We start from the raw sequence: 24,135 nt of genomic DNA, 5'->3' as shown, positions 1-24,135 counted from the left end.
TTCTTCAGGGAAGGCAGCTGATCTTCTGTTTCAATTATAATTTGATGCCAAAGTCAACAGCTTCCACCCTGACCCCCTCTACTACCTCAAGAATCTCTTCACTTTCAGAAGAGCCTGTTACACAGCTGGTCTTCATCATTCTCTTTATTCTGCCTATTTTTCAATGCCTTCTAATTGGCTCTTGTACAAAGCCAAGTTTGCTTGCAACTTGGTCAATTCAAAGTTTTGTCTCATAACAATCTTACATCTGTTTGTTTTTTGCTCTTTTACCCGAAATCCCTGCTTAAGAACAAATACCTGAAGCCACATTTCAAGAGGTACAAGAACAGCATTGTCCAGTAAAGCAATTGGTGAAATTGTTCTATACCTCCACTGTCTAAAGGTAGCCTTGTTGTTAATGGGTCTTACTTAATCGAAGTTTTAACAAATAAAATCAAATGCTAATTGAGCTGAGATAATAATTCTATGTTAAGACTGATTGCAAGGTAGCAGGCAATAACTGCATGAGTATAACTTCTTAGAAAATATTTCAAGCAGCCTGGGAAACTTGGTCTCAAAACTGATGCAAGATCCAAGGTAACGGTTTAGAATTCTTCACACTTACCTCACAAAAACAGAAAGAAACTGCTGGGATTCCAGAATACGCAAGGAAAGGGAAAGCAGCATTATCCAAAGAAAGTTTCTCACTGCAAGGGAAACAAGAATATGTTTAGAAAGTTTTTAAAAGGCCAGACAGTGCTACCATGCAACTTTATCCCTAGTCTCAAATAAGATCTTTGAATGAATCTCTCTAGGTATAAGCAAGTTCACTGCAAGGTTATGTTTAGATCTCTACCTAACACAGTAGGGGCTACTGCATGATTGTTTTTCTATTAACTGTTCATTCCCTTTTCTCCACTTACACTTTTTTGATCCAGTTGCTATCCCGATATAAAGAAAGCCCAGTAACTGGATGTTTCACCTGTAAAATAAATGAATTTATTATTAAAATGAACCTTTCTAAAATATGTTTGTCTTTATATACATTTATAATGTTAAAATTTTAACTCCTTAGAAAAATGTTTCAAGACAAAACAATCTCAAGTTTCTGAAGTTATTCCTAAGCTTGTGTTAGTTCCTTTAGTTAAAATGAGCTAAAAATGTTTTCCTACATTTTATTTTAAAGGTAGTTTAACCACAATTTTAAAAACCGTCTCCTAGCCAGCCCTCAGGATGAGCCCATCTCATTTCTGATTTCTTCCTTCCAGCACGTCGTATACTACTACCTTATTGGAGACCCTATAGTAATCACTAGTTTCCCTTGCAATCAAGGTCAAGTTCCCTGACCTTTGTTCCCTTCCAACTGTAATCACTCCAATATATAGCTTCTAATCCTATCAGGCAAATCTGGTTCCTCACTCATTCTCAAAACTGTGGTACATCAGTTGCAGGTCTGTCTTTATCCAATAAACATTTCATCTGGCCTCTTATTTAAGTCTTAGGGATAGTTTAAGTCCACCTAAAACCTTCCATAATTACACCCTGACTCTTTTGACAATCCCCTGGGGGCAGCTACAGTATAACTTAGGCCTCCCGGATTTCTGCTATATATTCCTGAAAAGACTACATATTGTTTGAGATATGGGCCCTTCATATATCACCTCCCTCACCTCATGTGGTTTAACAGGCTGGAGACAAGTAAGCCAAGAGCATGACTGAAGTAATGCTGCTATAAAATTTATTCTCAACTCCAATTACTGGTTACTTATAATAGTTTAAATATCAATGTTGTTCATCTTATGCAAACTAGGCAAAAAATTAAGTTATACATTTTCATAATTAGGTATACACTTACTTCTTGCATCGTTTTCTCAATAAGTGAATACAACAGTGGGCTGGCAGAAACTTTTAAGTTGCCGTCACCTGCAAAGAGATTATTTTAACATTGCTGCTTCTCTAGTCAAGCAATCTTCACACTGCTACTTCTACAGCGATAAGTACTAAGCAAACAGGAGGACAGGAGGACAATAGCCTAGATCAGAGTCATACGCAACAACTATCCTCTTAATGAGATAAGACAAAATCGTGATTTAGGAATCAAAGTTCTTTAGTGACAGCTAACCTTAATCTGATTCAACTGAAACTCTTACTTCAGTCTGTTTACTTTAATATTAATGATTTGCTTTTTGGTACCTTTTGGTTCATCCACTAAGGCAGTCATCCCAGCTAGTTATACTAAGCTTGCTATATTCAATACAATCTGCTGCATAGGTAAAATGGCAATAATAACAAATCTAATAAGCTTTTCTTTAATTGTAACTCCCCCCTTTTACTTCCCAATGGAGACATTTCAGTATTCTCAGTTTATCCATTGGCTACATCTGCATTTATAACATTCAAACTCTAGCCCTGACCAGTGTGGCATGGTTGGCTGTTGGTTGAGCGTGTCCCTCAAAGTGTAAGGTCGCTGGCTTGTTTCCTAGTCAGGGCACATGCCTGGGTTGTGGGTCCCAGCTAGGGCACATACAAGAGGCAACCGAGAGATGTTTCTCTCTCAAAGTAAATACATAAAAATTTTAATTGGCATTTCTATCGATGATACCACTAGCAATATGTGAACTAGTCTCTATCGGCACCATTCTATATGGCACTGTTTTGTTCCTTCTGGTCTAAAAGTCCAGACTAGTGGTTCTCAAACTGGAGTGCATCAGAACCACCTGGAATGCCTGTTAAACCAGTTTGCTGAACCTACACTCCAGTTTCTGACTCAAAAGGTCTAGGATAGGGCCTGAAATTTTTTCATTTCTAACAGTTCCTAAGGGATCCTGATGCTGCTCAGCAGGGAACCACACCGAGGACCACTGCTCTACACAGGCAATCTGCGCCCATTTAGAACTTAATGGACCATTAAGAGAAAGCTAAGTCAATCTTTTGATCTGTATTCGGCCAATGTGAATTGTAAGAAGTAACAAGTTCTACTTTAGAAGAGTTTATCTAAATTCATAAATGGCTAGTGAAAAGAATACTTACTAAGGACAGCTTTATCCAGATTAATGTAAGTGAAAGCCTTTAAATGCAAGGAGGAAAGGTATCCCTAGAAAAAAAGGAAAAATACCAATACACTACATGTATTAATCTAATTATCACACAAAGTTACTATACTATTAAGGGTTTCTTTTTTTAAAATTTGGATTCTATTGAGATGAAAATATACAAAGGCAAAAGTGATATATACTCAAGTCTATCAGAGCATGGTTTCTGAGAGACAAATGGAAGTCATCCAAGTTTGGGTGCCACTCTGGGTCCAGTCCATACCTCCAGCCATTCAGTAGCGCCCACGGCTCCAAAGTCTCCTGCGCTCCAGCTGGCGAAGACAATGCTTCTGCTGGGCTTAAACCCACCTAGCAGACAACAAAAAGTCAGTTTTTTTATCTTGGGAAAAGTTATAGGCAGGCCACTGACTTCAGACAAAATCCAAACTTCTCATTTAAGACAGCAGACTCAAAAATTTCTTTTCCTTTTGAGGCCCAGGTGAAAAGAAAATTTCAAAAGTGAGCCACGTGATCACACTGTAAGACTATAACTGTTGAATCACTAGGGTGCACAACTGAAACTAATAATATTGTATGTCATCTATAAGCAGTGAAAATAAATTTTTGAAAATTAATAAGTATAAGCAATCATTTGCAAATAAGATGTCAAGTACACGGCAAGGACCAGCTTACTGAAAGTCACTTTTTTTTCAGCTCTGTCCTTTGGGTCCCTTAACTTCTGGACCACGAGATACTTGAAATCACAGTGTATCTTCTTTGAGAACAATTTGCTTATAAGTCACTTAAAATATTGAATTACTTTAAAAAACAACTGTTATGAAACAGAATAAAAATCACAGATTTAAGTTACAGCAAAGAGTTTCCAGAGAAATTACATTAGTACCTTTGGGACTGTATGTACCATTGCCCTCCATCCATTCCCTCTCCTAGTTACTGCATTAATGTACTTTTGTATACGAGTTAAGCATTTCAATTTAGCCTCTGATCCAAAGATTCAAAAGTATGAAGAAGATTTGCATGTGTGTGGGTAGGTGTAAGAGTGGCAAATACCATGGGAGAAAGGCTTGAAAGTAAGCCTTCATATATTATGTTTATAATATATAAATATATTCTATCTTGTATTTACAAATGCATCAAATTATACATTGTAATTTTATAACATAACAATAGGTCTTAGTACAGAGGTACGCCACTGCTTGCTTTTAAACAGATTACTTAGGGGCCATATCAGAGTTGCCATATCATTCTAGGTATGTCAAACTAAGAATTAGGGCTAAATATACACTTTCCAGTGTCTCCAAAGAAACAGACGATTCCCACTATAATTAAGGCACTGGCCCTGGCTGGTGTGGCTCAGTGGATTGAGTGCCAGCCTGTGAGCCAAAGGGTCACTGGTTTGATTCTCAGTCAGGGCACATGCCTGGGTTGTGGGACCAGGTCCCCAGTAGAGGGCAAATGAGAGGCAACCACTCATTGATGTTTCTCTTTCTACACCTGAAACTAATATAATATTCTATGCCAACTATGCTTCATTAAAAAGTCAAAGGCACCCTGGCTGGTGTGGCTCAATGGATTGAGTGTCAGCCTGTGAACCAAAGGGTTGCTGGCTGTTCCCAGTCAGGGCACATGCCTGGGTTGTGAGCCAGGTCCCCAGTGGATAAGTGCCAGAGGCAACTGGTCCATGGTCTCACACATCAATATTTCTCTCCTTCTCTTCCTATCTCTCTAAAAAAAAATTAAATTGTTAAAAATAAATAAATAAATTTTTTAAAAAAAATCAAAGGCAAACATTACAAAAGGCAATCTGCTTTGCACTTAGGAACTCAGGGTCTAGAAGGAGTGACAAAGGCAAAAATGGGCAAAGCATATTGTAACATTTAAAACTATCTGTAGCACATAGTTATTCAAGTTCTCAAAATTTGCACTCTACCTTTTAAGACCATATCAGAAAATATCCGGGCAAGTTCCAACAGGAGAGCTGTTCCCACACTGGACTTCACAGCTCCAGGGCCCCAGGCATCCCTCTGGGCCCCCACCACAACATAGCGATCTTAAAAAAAAAATTATACAATGAACTCTTAAACTGTTTTCTAAGTCTGGAAAAAGTAAATTTGTAGAAGAGTAAAAATGGAGTATATGTATTAAGGATAAGAGAGCCTTAGAACTTTGGGGATTAAAAATTCACATGACAATACTAATCTTTTCCTTATTAATATCACTAGTCTTTTTCTACATTATCAATTGTTTCCTCATATACTGTATTTGTCCTCACTGTTTAGTAAGCAACTGAAGTCCAAGGGCTTTCCATACTAAATAACATGACCATCTGATTGCATTTAAATAGATACATGACCTATTCACAGGATCAGCAAACTACAGCCCACACACCCATTCATTATGTACGATCTATGGCTGTTTTCTTGTTAGAAAGTCAGAGTTAAATAGTTGCAACAGAGACTGTATTGCCCACAAAACATTTACTATCTACCCTCTTAGAAATCTGCTTACTGCTTGCTGGTCTACTAAATAATTAAAAGTGATTCACAGTCATAATGGTCAGTTTTTGACGTTACTTTGCTAGTGCCTTATTAGCTCCCAGTGATATTGACACTTAAACAATTCCCTTTAGGACAGATGAGATCGCGTTTCTCAAAGCCAAGCCAGGATTCCTCCTCTGGCCTCATGCTTAAGAAGAGGGAGAAAAACAGAAATACATAAGTAGGGCAATAGAGAGAGAGAAGAGAGAGAGAGATACAGAGACAGAAAAAAAAAATTAACAAGGGTCTTTACCGGGTTCTTCAAAGCCTTTAATAACACCAAAGACATTTAAAATTCTTGTCTCTTTCAGTACATTGCTCACAGTGAGTTTCACATTCCTATCCTTTGTTGTTACCAGCCTACATGAAGAGTCTGTTCTCCAAGCAGAAGGACAGAGTTGCTCCATATTTCTAGAAGTAAAAAACAGAAACCAACATTCTGGGTTATTGTCACTTTCCCCAGGTTTATAAAATCAGTCCTCCTTACCATCCAGTAAAGTCCTAGGTTAAAAGGACATAAAAGAAAACAGAAAACATACTCCCTAGTAGTTGTTTGTGTCTTATTCTGATCTGTAGTCAGTCGTTTGAAAACCATGTGTTACTTCCTTGTTTAACCAATGTTTTCAATAAAAATCTCCTTACGTTTTTCTTCTGATGTGTGCCTTTCTGACAGACATGCTTATAGTGTACATTACAAAGAGATACCAAGATCGACTCAGAATGAACTTTTTATATGAAGGTCCTTTGACATATTCCCATATTTACTAGCTCTCTCCACTAAGAAGGGTGGTATGTATACAGGCTTATGTCAGTTATAAAAGAATATCCTCATGCTCCTTGTAGTTAAATGTTTTCCCTTATCTAATTTCTCGAAAGGGCTTACCTACATAAACACAGTTGACCATTGGACAAGACAGGTTTGAAATGCTTTCTTCTGATTTTATTATTTTTTGAGACTTTATTTTTAGAGAGTAATGGAGGGAGAAAAAGAGGAAGAAAAACATGGATGTATGAGAGAAACATTGATTGGTTGCCTCTTGCACACCTCCAACCAGGGACCTGGCTCTCAACTGAGGCACGTGCCCTGACTGGGAATCAAACCCGCAGCCTTTTGGTTTGTAGGCCAGTGCCCAATTCACTAGGCCACACCAGCCAGGGCTTTTATGATTTTATTAATACTCATTTCTAACTTTATTGTAAGAATATAGTATATAATATATACAATACATATAACAAAGCATGTATAATCAGCTGTTTTTGTTATTGGTAAGGCTTCCAATTAATGGTAGGCAGTTAGTAGTCAAGCTTTTGGGGAGTCAAAGTTATACATATTTTCAGCTGTGTAGGGGGGAGGGTTGGTGTCCCAACCCCTGCATTGTTCAAAGATCAACTGTATATCAAAACATTATTACCCTCCACTATGCAAGGATAAGATAGGGGGCTAGCTTCACAGGCTGTGGTAGGAAGAACTACCAGATTCTAAGTTTGGGATAAATCAATAACAATTACCTTTCACAAATGCCTCTTAGACTCAGACAGCATTATTAATAGTGACATAGTACCTCACAAAGTCCTTACGCGTAGATGCTGTTCGTTTGAGACCAGTCATCCCATTAGGTAGAATACATGTTAGCTATCCAATTAAGCCAAAGGAACATGATCAGTGTAACTCGCTCTGTCATACAGCAAATAAAGTTTCCTGTGACTGTCTGAAACTAGATCTACATCATATGCCAATACCAAGTAAGAAACATGTCCAGATCTAGACAAAAATTAATGACATGTACTCTAATCAGACTGGGTCCTGTTTTTAAAGAGGGGTACTAATACACTAGGGATACCTAGGACTAATCATGGCTGCAAAACATCTGGAAACTGTAGTGAGAACTGAGGACATTAAGTCTTACATCTATAGACAAGAAAACTTGAATTTTCCATTGCTAAAAAGGAAATCCAGAACTAATGGGTGTCACAGGGAATAAAAGTCAGCTCAACATGAATTCTAACAAATCTCCAGTAACTCGATGCGTTGCCACAGGCAACGAAGTGCTGCACTACAGGAGTATTCAAGCGGCAGCTCTGCCAGGAATATTTCACAAGGAATTCACTGCATGAATTGAACAAGGCCTTCTTGAGTTTATAAATCCAGTGTCTATTACCACTTTATGGAGGAAAAATTTCATTTTTAAATACACCAAGTTAATAGCTATCCATCTTCCAAAATGTTCTGAATTTGGAAAATTAGAGCCAACTGTTTTGAGATTTAAATAAAATCAACTTAGATTATTCCTCTGTAATCATAAAACCTCACCCTCCAAGACAGTTTTCAAATATGAACTTACTCAAACAGTTTCTCTGCAGCGGCTCTGGAAATTGTTTGGACAGGTATGGTAGGCAATCCTGATGACTGCGATGGTGGAAACTGAGTGTGATTGAAAGAAGGAAATCCGGGTGTGTAAGGGTCACCTGTTCCCAGATGAGCCTGGTAAAACAAAAGAGGAATCAGCTCTACCAGATACTTACTCAAGCAGTTTCCCTGGAAGTTCAGATGCACTATAAGGCTATATAGCTGAAGCTTAGTTTAGCACCTTAAAGTATGAAAGTCTGAGTGGCTCTATTATCCAAGACTCTTGATTTTATGACATGTACGAAATTCTCAATTCAAGACACCAGAGTAGTCTCCCCAGACCCATGATGAATATGCTCCAAGACCCCTGCTGGATGCCTGAAACTGCGGACAGCGCTGAACCCCACATATACTGTTTTTTCTTTTACATACATATACTTTATGCTCCCTCTTTGGCATATCTGAACTGCCAGCATCACTACTCTTGCACTTTGGGGCCATTGTTAAGTAAAATGAGGTTTTCTGGAACATAAGCACTGTGACAGTCAGTCTGATAACTAAGACAGCTACTTGATGAGTGTGTGCGCAATGCTGACATGCTGAGCAGAGGGATGATCCAGTCCCGGGCTGGATGGAGTGGGATGGCTCAAAATTTCATCTTGCTACTCAAAAAGGCTCACAGTTTAAAACTTACGAATTATTTCTGGAATTTTCCATTTAATATTTTCAGATGACAATTGACAGTGGATAACTGAAAGCAAAACCACATAGAAGGGGGGGACTCCTATACTGATAAAGTACTTTTATCAATAGGCAGTAACTAGGTTTCAAAGTCATGCAACCCATCTTCTTGCTTATTGCTAAAACTCTCCCAGAAAAAAAAAAGCATTTAAGAAAGGCAGAATTCTAGCCATAGTTCTACTAATCTAAGTAAGAGCTAGCAATAATTTGGAGAACCCCAAAACTAATTTAATATAAAAAATAAGAACTCACATGTCCAAAGAGTGGAAGCTGTGCATTAACAATGGGAAATTTAGTATAGTCCATGTAGATCAAAACACCAATTGCATTAAAACTTTGAGCATTTGCAACCTAAAGAAAAACACATAAAGCTCAGAATATGAACATCTAATCATATAAAACTGTAAGAATACACACTGGACTTTATTCTAAAGAACAAAGGGTTGCAAAGTATTACGTAAGCATTTTTGATGAGTTTACCTTCACTGAAAGACTAGGAATACAAAATAATCCAAGTGGTTCCACCATAGTTTTGAAGTATCCTATTAACTTTAGATAAGTAGGACTCCAGTTCTTTAATAAATTAAATTACGTTATCAGATATGAGAGTTTAAGATTGCTGGCCTTCAGAACGGAATAAACAATACTACTTACATAAAGAATGATATGACACCAACGTATTTAATAACTTATACTACTCGTACTCACCTTTTCAGCAAAAGTGATTTTCCCTGCTCTAACAATCACTAAAGATCCATTCACAGGAATGCTTGAACTTTCAAAGTCTTGTTTAGTGCCAAAATTAGCATGGACCAGTTTACCCTAAAATAAAAACATTACATGTAATTACCATTAGGTTATTAGAACAGCCATAGAGTCAGAGACAGAATGGTTTCAGATCAAGATTTCTGGCTTCCTATATTCATCTTTCATTATCCCATGCTATCTTTAAAATATACACTGACATATTTACATTCATTAATTTACATTTAATCTATTTTTATATTGCTTCAGACCTCTTGGAGGAAGAGAAAGGGTAACAGAGACATATACCGATATAAACTTTGTAGGCCAGACAGGGCAGCACCAGTCATACAATGTTCCTGCACTTGAACCCCAGACAAGTGAGGATATACATAAGAACAGGTCTTAATGGAAAGTTCTGATGACATTTTTGTCCTAAAGTGGTCTATTATAATAAAGTGATTTGCACAGATCAACTTTTAGATGTTTATATAAGCTGTCATCATAATACTCCTAAAATCTGTTAAGAGTTCAGATGTATAGCTATAAACTGACATTAATAACCAAGTATCAAAATATAGAAAGCTTACAGGGGAACTAAAACCCTCAAAGCTTTTTTTTAACACAACAATCCATGCACCTCCAAACCACAGCTGATAGGTAGCCAAAGAAAGTGATACACACAGGTAAGCAGGAAGGCAGAGAATAACCATAAAACTTCATCTGCCTTGGAAGGGCTCCACTACATAGACCCCTGATACACATACGTGACCTTTTTTAGTTCTTTTTCAAGAATATATTTTACTAATTATGCTGTTATAGTTTTCCTTTTTTTTTTTTCCTCCCTTTTATCCCCCTCAACCCTGCATCCCCCTCCCTCCAGCATTCCCCCCCACCTTAGTTCCAGTCCATGGTCGTACATATAAGTTCTTTGGTTTCTCCATTTCCTACACTATTCTTAACCTCTCCCTGTCTATTTTGTACCTACCATTTACGCCTCTTATTCCATGTACCTTTCCCCATTCTCCCAACCTCCCTGTTGAAAACCCTACATGTGATCTCCATTTCTGTGAATCTGTTCTTGGTCTAATTGTTTGCTTGGTGTGTTTTTGTTTTTTTCTAGTTCGGTTGTTCATAGTTGTAAATTTGTTTTCATTTTATTGTTCATATTTTTAATCTTCTTTTTCTTAGATAAGTCTCTTTAACATTTAATTTAGTAAGGGCTTGGTGATGATGAACTCCTTGAATTTGACTTATCTGGGAAGCACTTTATCTGCCCTTCCATTCTAAATGATAGCTTTGCTGGATAGAGTAATTTTGGATATAGGTCCTTGCCTTTCATGACTTGGAATACTTCTTTCTAGCCTCTTTTTGCCTTTAAGGTTTCTTTTGAGAAATCAGCTGATAGTCTTATGGGCACTCCTTTGTAGGTAACTGTTTTTTTTCTTGCTGCTTTTAAGATTCTCTCCTTATCTTTAATCTTGGGTAACGTAATTATGATGTGTCTTGGGTCCAACTTCTTTGGGACTCTCTGAGCTTCCTGACTTCTATTTCTTTCTTCAGATTGGCAAAGTTTCTTTTCATTATTTTTTTCAATTAAGTTTTCAATCTCTTGCTATTCTTTTTCTCCTTCTGGCACTCCTATGATTCAGATGGTGGAATGTTTAAAGTTGTCCCAGAGGTTCCTAAACCTCTCATTTTTTTGAGTTCTTGTTTCTTCATTTTGTTCTCATTGAATGTTTATTTCTTCCTTCTCGTCCAAATCATTGATTTGAGTCCGAGTTTCCTTCCCTTCACTGTTGCTTCCCTGTATATTTTTCTTTATTTCACTTTATATAGCCTTCACTTCTTCCTCTATTTTACATGCATACTCAACCAATTCTATGAGTATCTTGATTACCAGTGTTTTGAATTCTGCATCTGATCCGTTGGCTATCTTTTCATTGCTTAGTTCTTTTTCTGGAGTTTGGATATGTTCTTTCATCTGGGCCATATTTCTTTGTCTGGGCACACCTGTTATGTTGTAAGGATGTGAAAGCCTTAGGTATTCGCCAGGGCAGAGCCACCCTCTTTGCCTTGTTCTAGTGCTGTCTGTGGGGGAAGAGTCAGAAAGGGAACAATGCTGCTTGTTCAGCTCTTACTCTGCCTCCCATCTCTTCCCCTGCTATCCATAAGCGAATTGTGCCCTGCTGGTGCTGATTCCCAGGTGGGTGGTTTGGGGTACATTCTAGGACCCTGTGGGGCCCTTCAATGGACTGTCCTGTGAGACTGGCAGTTTCTCCTGCTACCACACCCCCCACAGGTTTTTACAGCCTGAGGTTTTGAGGCTTTCTTTTCCTGTTGCTGGAATGCTGGGTTGTACAGTCTGTCTCTCTCCCCAGTTGTTCCTCCCTGTTTATCTGCATGTATGAGAATGCGGGATATGCTGGTCTGCCAGCCACCACTTTATCACGTGTCCTCGCCACCCTGGCTGCCCGTCTCTTCCCTCCTACCAGTCTAGGTGAGTTTCTTCTTTAACTCCTTGGTTGTTGGACTTCCATACAGCTCTATTCTTCTGGCAGTTCTGGTTGAGTTTTGTTTTTAAATTGGTTGTTATCCTTTTTTTGGTTGTGCAAAGAAGGGAAGCTTATCTACTTATTCCTCCATCTTGGCTGGAACTCTCCATATATGTGATTTTTAACCTGAAAAACCTAGATAAAGCTATTCTATGTAGCTGTTTTTTAATTTCTGTAGTGGTTTGGCCACACTTGTTTAAGTTTTATAACAGCAATCATTAAAGAATCAAGCTAAGACTAGACTGCAGCTGGGACGATACTGATATCTGTCCCTACATTAGGGGGAATCTGATATATGCATTCATTCAGCAAATACTACCTTGTGTCAGACACTGTCCAAGGATGTAGGATACAGTAGTAAATGAAACCAACTCCTAGCTCTTTTTTAAAGATTTTATTTTTAGAGAGAAGGGTAAGGAGCAGGGAAGAGAGGGAGAGAAACAATCAGATGCCTTTTGCACTCTCCCAACCGAGGACCTGGCCCACAACCCAGACATGCACCCTGACCGGGAATGGAACTGACGACCTTTCACTTTGCAGGAGGACAGTAAACCCACTGAGTCACAGTCACAGCTCCTAGCTCTTTAGTAGCTTATATTTCAGTGTGGAACCAAATGAATAATGTATGTTAGGTACCGTAAGTACTATGAAGAAAAATAAAGGGAGGTAAGGTGAAGTGATTAGAGGAAGGACATTTTTGACAAGATAGTCCAGGAAGACTTCTCTAGAAAAGTAATGTTAGAGAAGAGACTTGCACCATGTGAGGAAATAAGCCATGCAGATATTTAGAGAAGATTGGTCCTGGCAAAGGGAAACGCAAGTCTGTAACAGCCTTGAGGTGAGACTGTGCTTGAATTTGAGTGTCTGAAGTACAGCAAGGAAGTTAAGAGTGGTCAGAACAGAGTGAGAGAACAGAGCAGTGGGATTACGTAGGGTCTTGCCAACCAAGATGAGGGCTGGCTTGGCATTTTATTTAACCGTGGCACAGGAGGGTTAAGAATAAGAATATCTCATGATCAGTTGTGTTTTACAAGTAAATTTATACCGTAAGCCCTGCGAATGACAATGAGTTTTTGAGTTATTCAACAGAGAAAACAAGTCATGCACCACCCTGCCTTACTCACAGTAACTGTTCCGGTCTTGCTGTACGCCACGTAACCTGCAGGGTTCTCCACCAGGTATCCTGCACCACTGCTCACAGCCACTATGGTCACTGCATTTTGAGCACTGTTAAAAAGACTTAAGTTAAAATGAAGCTAATACTACCACTGGAAAAAAAATTAAATGACTTTAATATGTTTAGTCTTTGCTGTTTTTATCACAACTAAAAGTAGCTACTTTATAAGTTTACCCGTCTTTCAACATACCTGCCTTTGACCTGAACCTTGACAAAATGTTCATCGTGCCAGGCTTTGCTGAGTTGAAATTTACGAAATTGACCTTCAAGATAAAAAGCAAGGCTTTCATCTTGTTGAGATCCAGCCTCACGAGGGACATAGGAATTTTCATTTAGCTGCCTGGAGGAAAAAATGTCACTGTTAAATCAACTAAAGTTTAACTTAAAATAAATATTAAACTCAAATACCAGGCAAATTTATTTTTAAACTAACACTTTTTAATAACATTATGTAGGTTTCGGTATACACCATTATAATTTGATATCAGTATGCACAACAGATATTCATAACTATAAGTCTAGTTTCTAACAAGTAAACTGTTTTAAAATCATAACTCAATACTTACTATCCATTAGAGTTAAAATAAATTAACGGTGACCTAAAATTTCTGGTCTAACCAAATAAATGTAGAAGAAAAAACTGTGCCCAATATCTGAAGAAATTTATGACTGCAAATGAGTTAAACCCACTCATCAACTGGAAAGCACCCCTTCAAGAGCCCCGTCCCGATACAACACATCTGCTTAGGGTCATTTTAGGGGGAACGAGCAGCTTCCAGAGGATCTTTGGTGACAAAAATGAGATAGTATTACTGTTGGTAAACTCAACATTACAGATTCCATTTTCACCTACTTTGAAGCACTGTGAATCCTCCAGAAGCAAAACTGCGTATCCTGACCTGCCATGGCTGTTTGTAACTATACATGGCAAGTTAGTTATTTTATCTTTTAGGGGGGGCGGACGATATGCTCACTTCAACTATGGCTGTACAATGTACCTGTTGTACAATATACACAAAAGTATTCTTAAATGGAATAAAAATGCCAGTATTTCTAATTTAAGACTAAAATAATTATTGTACCACTGAAACTACAGGAAACTAGTAAACACTAAAAGATGAATTTGTTTTTTATAGAGTCAGATATACATCTAAGGAAGATCTTAAAAGTCTAAAGATAGATACCCTGAGGACACTTCTTAGAACATGGATTAATGAGTGAGAAGCAGAAGAAATCAAGGAAAAATAGAGACATATCAAGTTGGGCAGCCAAGTTAGTCTCGATCTAGAGGACAAAGAAGGCTACCGATGCTCCTGGAGAGCAGCAGAGCTCAGCATGACTTAAAAGGGGTTAAGGAAGAAAATCAGAGCAAAAGAAAGTCTGATAGCAAGCAACAAGCTACAAAGAAACAGATGACAAAAAGATTAAGGACCTGTAATTAAAAAAAAAAAAAAAGAAAAGAAAAAGAGAGTCCCCACAAAAATTCTAACTTTTCCCTATCAAAATAGTTGGAATTCTTTACCAAATGCATACCCTCTAGATAAACATGTTTAGGTATTGAGGCTAAACTTGTGAAGTAGCTCAAGCTTACTTGATTGTGTTGGCGAAGTCAACGTTATTCAGTTTCTCTGACAACAATGCTTTGAGGTGTGACCAAAACAAACGGGGAGGTGTTTCGGAAAGGTAGTCTACTGTCTCCACTGGAGACTCCTCTGTACCCGGAGACTCTGTTCTTTCACATTCAGCTTTTGGTTCCACACGTTTACAATAGCCCAAGTAGCCAATCACAAATCCTAAGGATGAAAAGTTTCAGAGCTGAATTCACAGAATTTCATTTACAATCTATTCCCAAAAGAATCGTTAATATTTTCAATTGAGTCTGGAAAACACTGGTTTAGCCAAACTTAAAACAGTTTGAAAGTAAATAATGCACTTGCTTTATATATTTTAAACCATTTAGTCTAAGAAAATATATACTAACTTTATTTTATTTTACTTTAATTTTTAGAGAGGGGAAAGGGACAGAGAAAGAGAGGGAAAGAAACATCAATTGGCTGCCTCTCACACCCCTCCCAACTGAGGACCTGGCCCAAAACCCAGGCATGTACCCTGACTAAAAACCAAACCAAGGACCTTTTAGGGCCAGTGCTCAATCCACTGAGCCACACCAGCCATGGTAAAAACTTTATTTTAAAGTTACCTTTTCAAAGTATATATACCTTTTCTTCCCAGAAGCCTTCCTTGAATCTTTAGGCCAAGCTTCTATGCTACAAATATCCTGTACATATTTCTAGTATAACATTCACAAATAACACTGAAATGATTCATGTGTCTCTTTCTCCCACCAGGCTAAACTCAAAGACAGGTGTAGAATCTTAACGACTATATTCATAGAACCTAACATAATGGCATATAAAAAGGTACAATATAAATGTTTGCTGAACTGAATTAATAAACTTCCAAGAGTTAGCGACAAGAAACATTTAAGTTTTGAGTGGCCACTCTTACCAATGAAGAAAAAGATGATTATAGCAATAGTTCCGTAGCAGATACTTCCATTAAACTTTTTTGATTTTGCAACATGGGCATAATTGCTCCTCATGTGATTGTCATCATTTTCTTCCTCGTCTGCTGCTAGTTTCATCTCCACACGACTGTTATCGCCATCCACTTGCCGTGCGAGACTAAACCGGGTGTATGACAATGGTTCTCCACTAAACTGAGGTTTTGAAAAAGAGAGACAAAGAAAGCATTATGAAAAAGAAGAAAGGGAGTAGGAACATTCACAGAAAGTCTGGTCAGGTACTATAGTTATTATTGGGCCATCACTGTGGCTTGTTATACATCCTTAAGGAAAAAGTAGTTCTCCTTTCAAACCATTATCCTTCCATGTGCCCAGGTCTGTCAGTGGCAGGTGAGTGAAAGATCACACACTGGCCTTCCTCTCATTCAGGGTTTCTGTTATGTATATCTACTTGTATACATTTTGATCTGTGCTTTCTTTAGTTAATGTGACCTACTTGCAGACCCTCTCCACCATGTCCCAAATACCCTGTGTTCAGATAACATTTTCTGTAATTAATTCTACTCTAGATTAAATATACAAGTATTCTTTTGTGGAGTGAGTTAGGCCTCAAGATCACCATTTCAAATGTAAGTGAATACTAATAATAGCTCTGGGTATTATTTCATGCTTACTTGGTGAAAGGCATTATTGTAAACTTCATATTCTTACAAATTGGTGACAAAGAAATGCAAATCTAAAATATCTTACCAAGTTAGAGAATGCTGATCTGGCTTGATCCATCATTCTGAGTCACCACACAGAAGAGCCTAGTAATAGAATACAGAATTATGATAATGAGGTATATGCCACTGTATCACATTAATGAAGGCTTTTCATTACCATGCTAGATTATTATGTATCAAACTTACTTTTAAATATACTACCAACTTTCCACAAAGGGTATTTGACAAAATATTTAGTTTACATGACAACTAAATTTAGTGTGAGGTGAACGTGATAACCGCTACCCTACAGAAACTAGATTTGGTGTAATCTCTGATTATATCTCGAATTAAGGTGGAGTGGGTGTGAGGGTAGCTTCAAGGACATTATTGGAAGAAATAAGAAATGTGAGCCCCGGCTAGTGTGGCTCAGTGGATTGAGTGCCAGCCTGTGAACCAAAAGGTCACCAGTTGATTCTCACTAGGGGCACATGCCTGGGTTACAGGCTAGGTCCCCAGTTAGGGGTGTGTAAGAGGCAACCAATCAATGTATCTCTCACACATTGATGTTTGTCTCCCTGCTTTCCCCTCTCACTAAAAATAAGTAAATAAAAAAATTTTAAAAATTGAATATAAATTATATACTGGAATACAGTATTGTATTAATGTTAGGTTTAAGGAGTGTGATGACGGTATTGTGTTTTTGGAGAACTTGCTCTTAGGGAGATTAACAGTTAAAATTTTAAGGATGAAGTATTGTAATGTCTGTAACTTACTTTCAAATAGTTCAGTTTTTAAAAAGTATATAAGAAATAAAGCAAATGTGGCAAACTGTTAACAATGAATCTAGATAAAGGGTAAATGGATATGCACATTACTTTTTCAATTTTTCCTGGAGGCTTGAAATTTTCAAAATTAAAAATGTGGGGAAAACTAGTTAGATTGTCATCCATGGGAAGTAGATTTAACTGAATTTAGTTACAGGGACAAATACAAAAGACAATAGAGTGGCACCTGAAAAAAAAAAGCCACAAGTAGAATTACGTCAAAAACTGATCATGTGACACAGACCAGTAACAAAGCGTCTCCAATAGAAAAAGAGCCCTGGCGGGTGAAGCTCAGTGGATTGAGCACAGACTTAGAAACCAAAGGGTTGCTTGTTAGATACCCAGTCAGAGTACATTCCTGGATTGTGCTCCAGATTCCCAATAGGGGGCATGAGAGACACAACCATACATTGATACTTTAAAAATGTGTTACAGGGTTATAGAAATTGTGTTCTCATGCCCAGAAATATTAAGAAATTAATCTTAACTTTTTTCAAAGCAAAATATACCCCTGTAACCAACTGAGTCCTAACTGGTTTGAGTGCTTCTAGATCCTTGATAGTGATTATATTGAGATGTATAAAAATTAACGTTTACATCATGCTATCCACTTTACAGCTTTTCAGATACAAGTATATTTACAGCACATTTAACACCCACATGGCACAAAGCAAGTTGTGAGATATATGCAGACTGTAGAGCAAGACATTCTATAAACTGAAACTAGAAAAGTCTCCTATCAAAACCTAATAATAACAAATTCTTTTAAATTCATTAGTTTTAAAGACTGGAGCCAATAACCAATAAATAGGTCATATTCTTAGAAGCACAATCTCTTGCCCCATCTGGTGCAAAACGCTTATCACTATCACTGCACCAGAAGTGTGCAAACCCAATCACCAGAGCCAGAACTGAAAGGCCCCACCCTGAACCAATTTTAATCACCCTTTTCTAGGAAAAAACAACCGACCAGTTTAATTCTCATCCAAATCAGCCATTCCTCAAGGTTTCTAGTTTTAAATTAACTTTAACACTAGAGTGACAACATATTTAAATAAATGAGATTGAGTGATTGCAAATCTACAAAAACAGGTAGATATTAATAGAACATGTAATTATGATTTTTATGTAATTGAAACCCAAGTACATTTTTAAGTGGGAAAACAGATGTTAGTTATTTCTATTTCAATCCCCAATGCAAAATTAAAACCATAACATAAAAAAAAAATCAAGTCAGAGGGAAAAAAACTGTGACCTAGGTAATTCCTAGTCTGATCTCACCATTTAACCTCACAACTGTGAAGAACACAATAATTCTATGATATCCACAAGAATTATTCCTGGAATTTTATATACAAGTTTGAGTCATTCTTTCAAATTACCTCACACATAGTAAAACTTTCTACTTAAAATAATTCCTTAATGAATTGTCTTTCAACTGTAATCACTAAGTGATCTGAAAGTGTGGAAGAAAACCCTTCCATACTAGTTGCAACAACACTATCCTGTCTATAAAGAAGTAGTTCTGTTGAAGGACACATCTACAAGCCAAGTAATTCTTATTTGTCTTATTTCAACATGGCACCACCAATGCTGATAATCGATATAAGAAACCATCTTATCACCTGAATTTTCACTCATATTAGCAATTGGTATTTCTCTGGTGTTCTTAATAATAACTGGAAAAACTATTCAGTTTCTCACATTAATAATGAAAATTAAGGTAAGTAAAACAGAGCCCCATGTTCTTGGAACATGAAATGGAAGAAGGACCTGAAATGTCTTCCTGGAGTCATGGGATGGAAGGCAGGAGGCAGGCAGCAAAGGTACTAGTTAGACTACAGTCTCAAACTTCTTAAACATTCAAATCACCTTATTCCTACTCTCTTTAAATATGGCATTCATTTCTATTTAGTTATTTTCACATACAGCAATTAACCTGAGGTCTTCAGCTCCTTTGGGGTGTCTCAAAACCAGGGGTCTGCATATAATATATACAGTGAAGGTTGGGGTCGGGGGCAGAATGCAGGAGATCATCAACCAAAATATACTTTCACCTATTTTTAAACACACTCAAAGCTGCTAGCTACTCCATTTTACCTGAAATAAAAACAAGACACTTGTTTGTTATAACTGAAAAGCCCACTTCAATTTAGAAAAGAGGCCACAGTTTCAAGTCCTTAGAGCTCATGTAGGTGAAGTTCTCTGCCTGCTTGAGGCTTTGTTCTAGAGACCTTCACTGCCCTCTGCTTTCTCCAAAATGGGACACAATCCAGCCCCTGTCTTTGTCCTCTAACATTCTTCTGTTCTTCAAGTCCTACTCGTTTTTTCCTGGCTCAGCTCAAGGACTATCTCTGTGAAGAATCCTGATTTCCCTATCCTATATAGTATTTGACATGGAATTACATTATAATAGAAAAATTTTACTTAACAATAGAGGGCCATGCATAATGTATAAGGTTCTTTTTTCATATCACTTAGAAATGGTAAGAAAAGAATATAGTCCTGGCTGGTAGACTGAGGGCTGGCCTGCGAACCAAAAGGTCCCTGTCAGGGCACATGCCTGGGTTGCAGGCCAGGTCCCCAGTAGGGGGCGCAGGAGAGGCAACAACACATTGATGTTTCCCTCTTCTTCCCTTTCCCTCTCTCTAAAAATAAATTTAAAAATATTTTTTAAAAAAGAAAAAATATATAACAAAAACCTTATACTTGGGATCTTTTCTTATCCTTGCCACTATTATGATTTATCCTGAAATTATTGGGCAAAGCTTGGCTGGTAGAGATTTTTAAAAGCAAAAAAAAAAAAATATTAACGGTTTATGTGGTAGGGCTCCAAGACCTCAAGCAATTAGTTATAGATACCCACTTTGCAAACTACTTCCCTAGATAGCTACACATTTGCAGGTGAAGGCGAGTACAGGAACTTCTGCAAGGCCCTCAGAACTCATTAATTGTGTATACACAGGATGACTTATAAAGAGAAGGTCAAGGTTTTTCCTAGCTTTAAGAGTCTAAATTGAAAAGGCAGTGGAGGAAATCAAACAAAACAAGTAGCATCTTTATTCCCATTCAGCTTTCTGAAAAAAAGATTGCCTAGTGGAAGGTCGGGACCACCTTGAAGTCATTGCAGTTTATCTCTGTAGTAGTCATCAAGGAAAGCACAAAGAAGGCAGACATACATGAAAAGTTCCAAAAAGCCTCAGAGGATCATTTTAAACTAGCTTTCATTGTCTGATTCCAACTTAGCTGTGAGCCTTGCTCCATTATAGATAAGCGCATTTTCAGAGGCAAATAATTGCCACGCCTTATGGCAGAGTTGGCCAAGGTGTTCTTCCCTATCCAACAACCTTCAGCACAAGCTAGCAGTACGCCATTACTTGACAAGAACGTTCCATCAAACACAAGTTAAAGGGTGCTATGCTATATACAGACTTTTGGAAAATATTTTATAGCAATGACAAAACTTTTAATTCTAGATGTTCTTGTGAAACATATTGAGTTTATTATATAATCCAACAGTGGGGGGGGGATAAAACATAAAAGCCTGCAAGTATTTTAGAGCACCTAAATCTTCACAGAAAAAACTTTTGTAAATCACCTAAAATGTTTGTCAATAAAGTCAAACTCCCCAGCTCAGAAACAACTGAATCGGTACCTAGTATTCCGAACTCATATTTAAGCAGAGAATAAAGATATCTAAATACTTATGTAACAGGGCAATTATTTCCTACTTCAATCCTGTTAACAGAGCCCCTCTTCCTCCCCCCGCCAAAAAAAAAAAAAAAAAAACGGAAAAAGTAGCAATCAAGTTCTCTGATAGACCCAAAGTCACTGCAGTGTGCAGAGGGAAAACGTTAAGTGAAAGAGCCGAGTCAACAAAATACTATTTTCTTACCCACTCTCCCCGCCACCACCTTAGAGGACTGTCCACCAGAAGCAGTGCCACAATGGGCCTCTAAGGTATTTATCAATACAGCACAACACTTTGACCATATCGCTAATTTACTGAAGCAAGCGGATTCCAACCCGGATAGCTTTTACTAAGCCTCTAAACCAAAGCTTTCACAAGGTAGAAATTTTATTCCCAAAGTCTCCCGTCTCACAGTGAGGGGAGCCAAGCAATCTGAATATCCTCAATGCGTTCGCTGAACCTGCGGTGTCCAGTTGGCTTCTGTCTTGGGAAAACTGAGAACCCACACACAAGGCCAACAGGCAGCGTGCGGCAAGGAAGATCAGGTTATAAGAAGTTCAAACGTACAGCTTCCAGAAAACCCCATCTAAATGCCCAGGACACTCTCGTAACCGAATCTAGGCCAGCTTTGTCCTTTTCAGGAGTGAGACCAGGTCCCGGAGAGAGCGCCGAGGAAGTGAAGGGCTACGAACTCAAGGTCACCCATATACCCAGACAGCCATATCCCTTGGGACTCTTCCTACAGCAGCCACGTGCTCGCAGCAGAGAGAGCCAACCCTGCGGCAACACGGCTTGCTCCGCGCTGGGCGGACACCGGGATTCCGAGCCCGCGGCTTAGGGCTGTCGCACGAGGACCTGTATTTTTTTTAAGGGCCAGCTAGGGGGGACTAGGGATCAGGGTGGCCCGAGGAGCCGGAAGCAGAATTGGCGGGGCGCAGAGTGACAGTTGGGAACCCCTCATCCTGCCCTCAGAACCCTAACAAGGAAACCAGTCCCCGCTCGGCGACTGAGGCAGACGCGGCGCAGAAAGAAAGAGAAGAGAAGGGCAGCCCCTTTCTGCCCTGTGGACCCATTCCGCTGCACCTGCAGCCCGCTCCTCACGCCGTTGCTACCCATTCCTCCTCCGCACGCGGGCGACGCTCCATCCCTCCCACCCGCTCCACCCGGAGGCGCGGCAGCCTCCTCGCGTCCCCTGCGGCTCCCCAAGGATGCTGGACAGCACCAAGCAGGGCCGTCCCGCAGAACGCCCGGATCAGCCTGCGGGACAGGCGAATCGGCCGAATACTAGCAGCGGCGCGCCACTCACTCCGGAGCCTCCTCGATCCGCCGTTAACCTAACGTCCGCAGGCTGACGCTGACACCCTCCACCGGGAAAGCAGCCCCTGCCAGCAGTTTATAGCCTGGTCCCGCCTTCTCCCACCCCCCGCGGGCCGTGCGTCACTTCCTGCCTCACGTACACCTAAAGTGGCGCTCAGGCAATGCAGCGCCCGGGGCGAAGGGTGCTGAAGCACCCGGACGTCAGCCCGCCTTGAAAGCGAGGGGAGGTTCCGGGGCGGGATCAGGGTGTCGGAAAAGGCGAGGCTTCAGGTGCCTGGGGCTGGGGGAAGAGAGTGATTGGCACAATCTTTCTCTTCGCCGCTCTCTGCCGGGGTGCGGCTCACAGTATAGTAAACGGGACCCTTTACTCTAACCTTGACTAATCACTAGGCCTTGCAGAGCAAGGTCAAAGTCGTTAGCGTTTACTCGTAAAGATTGGATTCTTACAATGAAATAATCCCTTTTAAAGAGTATGTCCTTGATGGAATTATTGTGCAGAGATATTTTGCAGTCTTAGAAATACTTAGGATAAACAAAGAGGAAAAATAATTAAAAACAACATGCAAAATTGTACTTAGGATGTGGAAAAGCTGCTCGTGAACCAAGACTGGCAGTGCTTCACCTAATGTTTAAAGCTTGAGGGGATGGAAGGGAAAACAGAAAAAGTGATTCTTAAAATGATAGAATTGTACGTGAACTTTCATGTTCATTGCCATTATTATAGGATTGTGCAATGCATAATAAATAACATTGAGTTTTCATTTTTTTTAGAGCCTTTCCCCACACCCTCTCCCGGCCTCTGATCTGTAACAAAAGGTCAGGTGAGGGAGATTAGACAAATTTACAAATAGCGACAAAGGCGGCGGGGTGGGGGTGGGGGGCGACCCAGGCGACTGGAGTTATAAAATGGTTACAAATAAAGCTTTTACTCGAGTAGAGCCCTGAAGGCTGTAGAACAATCCTTTAAAGTGCACATCAGCCTCGGTTGTTGTGGCTCAATGGATAGAGCACCTGACTACAAAGGAAAAAGCAGCTGGTTCGATTCCCAGTCAGGGCACATGCCTGCTTTGCGGACCAGGTTCCCAGTATGGGGCGAGCAAGAAGAGGGGTTTCTCTTCCTCTTGTCCCCTCTCTCTGAAAATAAATTTAAAAGATCTTTTAAAAAAAGAGTAATCAGTTTATGCTCTTGCTCTTCCCTTAATGCAGCGATATATTTGGGGTCTATCCACCGCCTTTCCCTTTACCCCCGTTCCATAAAATCTCTCCCAAAGGAGAACTTTTAAAAACTTTTAAGCAGGAGCATCTCTGTACCTTAGTGGATGTACACAGGAAAAAGTTAAAAATCGAGGAATAGGACAGGTTGGATTAACTGTGGAGGGGTGGCCTTGAAATTAAGACAATAGGCCTGTTGAATCTCCCCTCTCTTTCCTAGACGTTAAAAAACAAAAAACGGCTCTGGCTGGTGTGGCTCACTGGATTGAGTGTCCATCCACCTGAGAAGCAAGGCCGGTGTCTGGTTCCATTCCCAGTTGGGGCACATGCCTGCGTTGCTGACCAGTCCAGTAGGAGGCCAGTGAGAGGCAACCACACACTGACGTTTCTCTCCCGCTCCTTCTCCCTCCCTTCCCCTCTAAAAATAAATGAATTTGTGTTTTAAAAAACGCAAATTTTAAAAATTGCTGGTATCCTGGTGAAAATCTTAAACCATGTGGAAAAACAGGGGCCTTAGAAGAGGGAGGTCAGGACGGAATCTATGAAAACCCAAATTTAAAAAATGTACATTTACTACAATAATAAAAAGGAAGAACACCACCTTAAAGAGTATGTCAGTTATGTTTTTTATTTTCATGCTTTTACTAGTACTAGCGGACACTAAGCAATTAAATACCTTTACTATCTTTTTCTCCCTAGAAGCTTTGCGAGAAACACTGATTGGCTG

The 24,135-nt window shown here is 39.2% G+C and overlaps 1 protein-coding gene across 1 annotated transcript in view; it reads right to left on the bottom strand.

The window, feature by feature from the left end:
* Nucleotides 1-22,292, bottom strand: part of TFRC (transferrin receptor) — a 28,889-nt gene extending 6,597 nt beyond the window's left edge. The window contains exons 1-16 of the mRNA XM_037147412.2: nt 22,186-22,292; nt 16,408-16,466; nt 15,642-15,852; nt 14,725-14,926; nt 13,324-13,473; nt 13,081-13,183; nt 9,366-9,479; nt 8,910-9,008; nt 7,912-8,051; nt 5,823-5,980; nt 4,963-5,082; nt 3,295-3,380; nt 3,010-3,073; nt 1,835-1,902; nt 903-961; nt 605-686 (exon numbers count right to left, since the gene is read on the bottom strand). Of these exons, the coding sequence (XP_037003307.2) occupies nt 605-686; nt 903-961; nt 1,835-1,902; nt 3,010-3,073; nt 3,295-3,380; nt 4,963-5,082; nt 5,823-5,980; nt 7,912-8,051; nt 8,910-9,008; nt 9,366-9,479; nt 13,081-13,183; nt 13,324-13,473; nt 14,725-14,926; nt 15,642-15,852; nt 16,408-16,443 (1,692 nt within the window). The 5' untranslated portion in view covers nt 16,444-16,466; nt 22,186-22,292. The remainder of the gene's footprint in view (nt 1-604; nt 687-902; nt 962-1,834; nt 1,903-3,009; nt 3,074-3,294; nt 3,381-4,962; nt 5,083-5,822; nt 5,981-7,911; nt 8,052-8,909; nt 9,009-9,365; nt 9,480-13,080; nt 13,184-13,323; nt 13,474-14,724; nt 14,927-15,641; nt 15,853-16,407; nt 16,467-22,185) is intronic.
* Nucleotides 22,293-24,135: the final 1,843 nt, after the last annotated feature.

Source organism: Artibeus jamaicensis, unplaced genomic scaffold (assembly GCF_021234435.1).
Source record: "Artibeus jamaicensis isolate MK-2021 breed Jamaican fruit bat unplaced genomic scaffold, CSHL_Jam_final contig_793, whole genome shotgun sequence".
In the NCBI taxonomy this organism is placed as follows: Eukaryota; Metazoa; Chordata; class Mammalia; order Chiroptera; family Phyllostomidae; genus Artibeus; species Artibeus jamaicensis.
The sequence above is the reverse complement of the archived record's forward strand: the minus strand, read 5'-3'. Positions and strand labels throughout refer to the sequence as shown.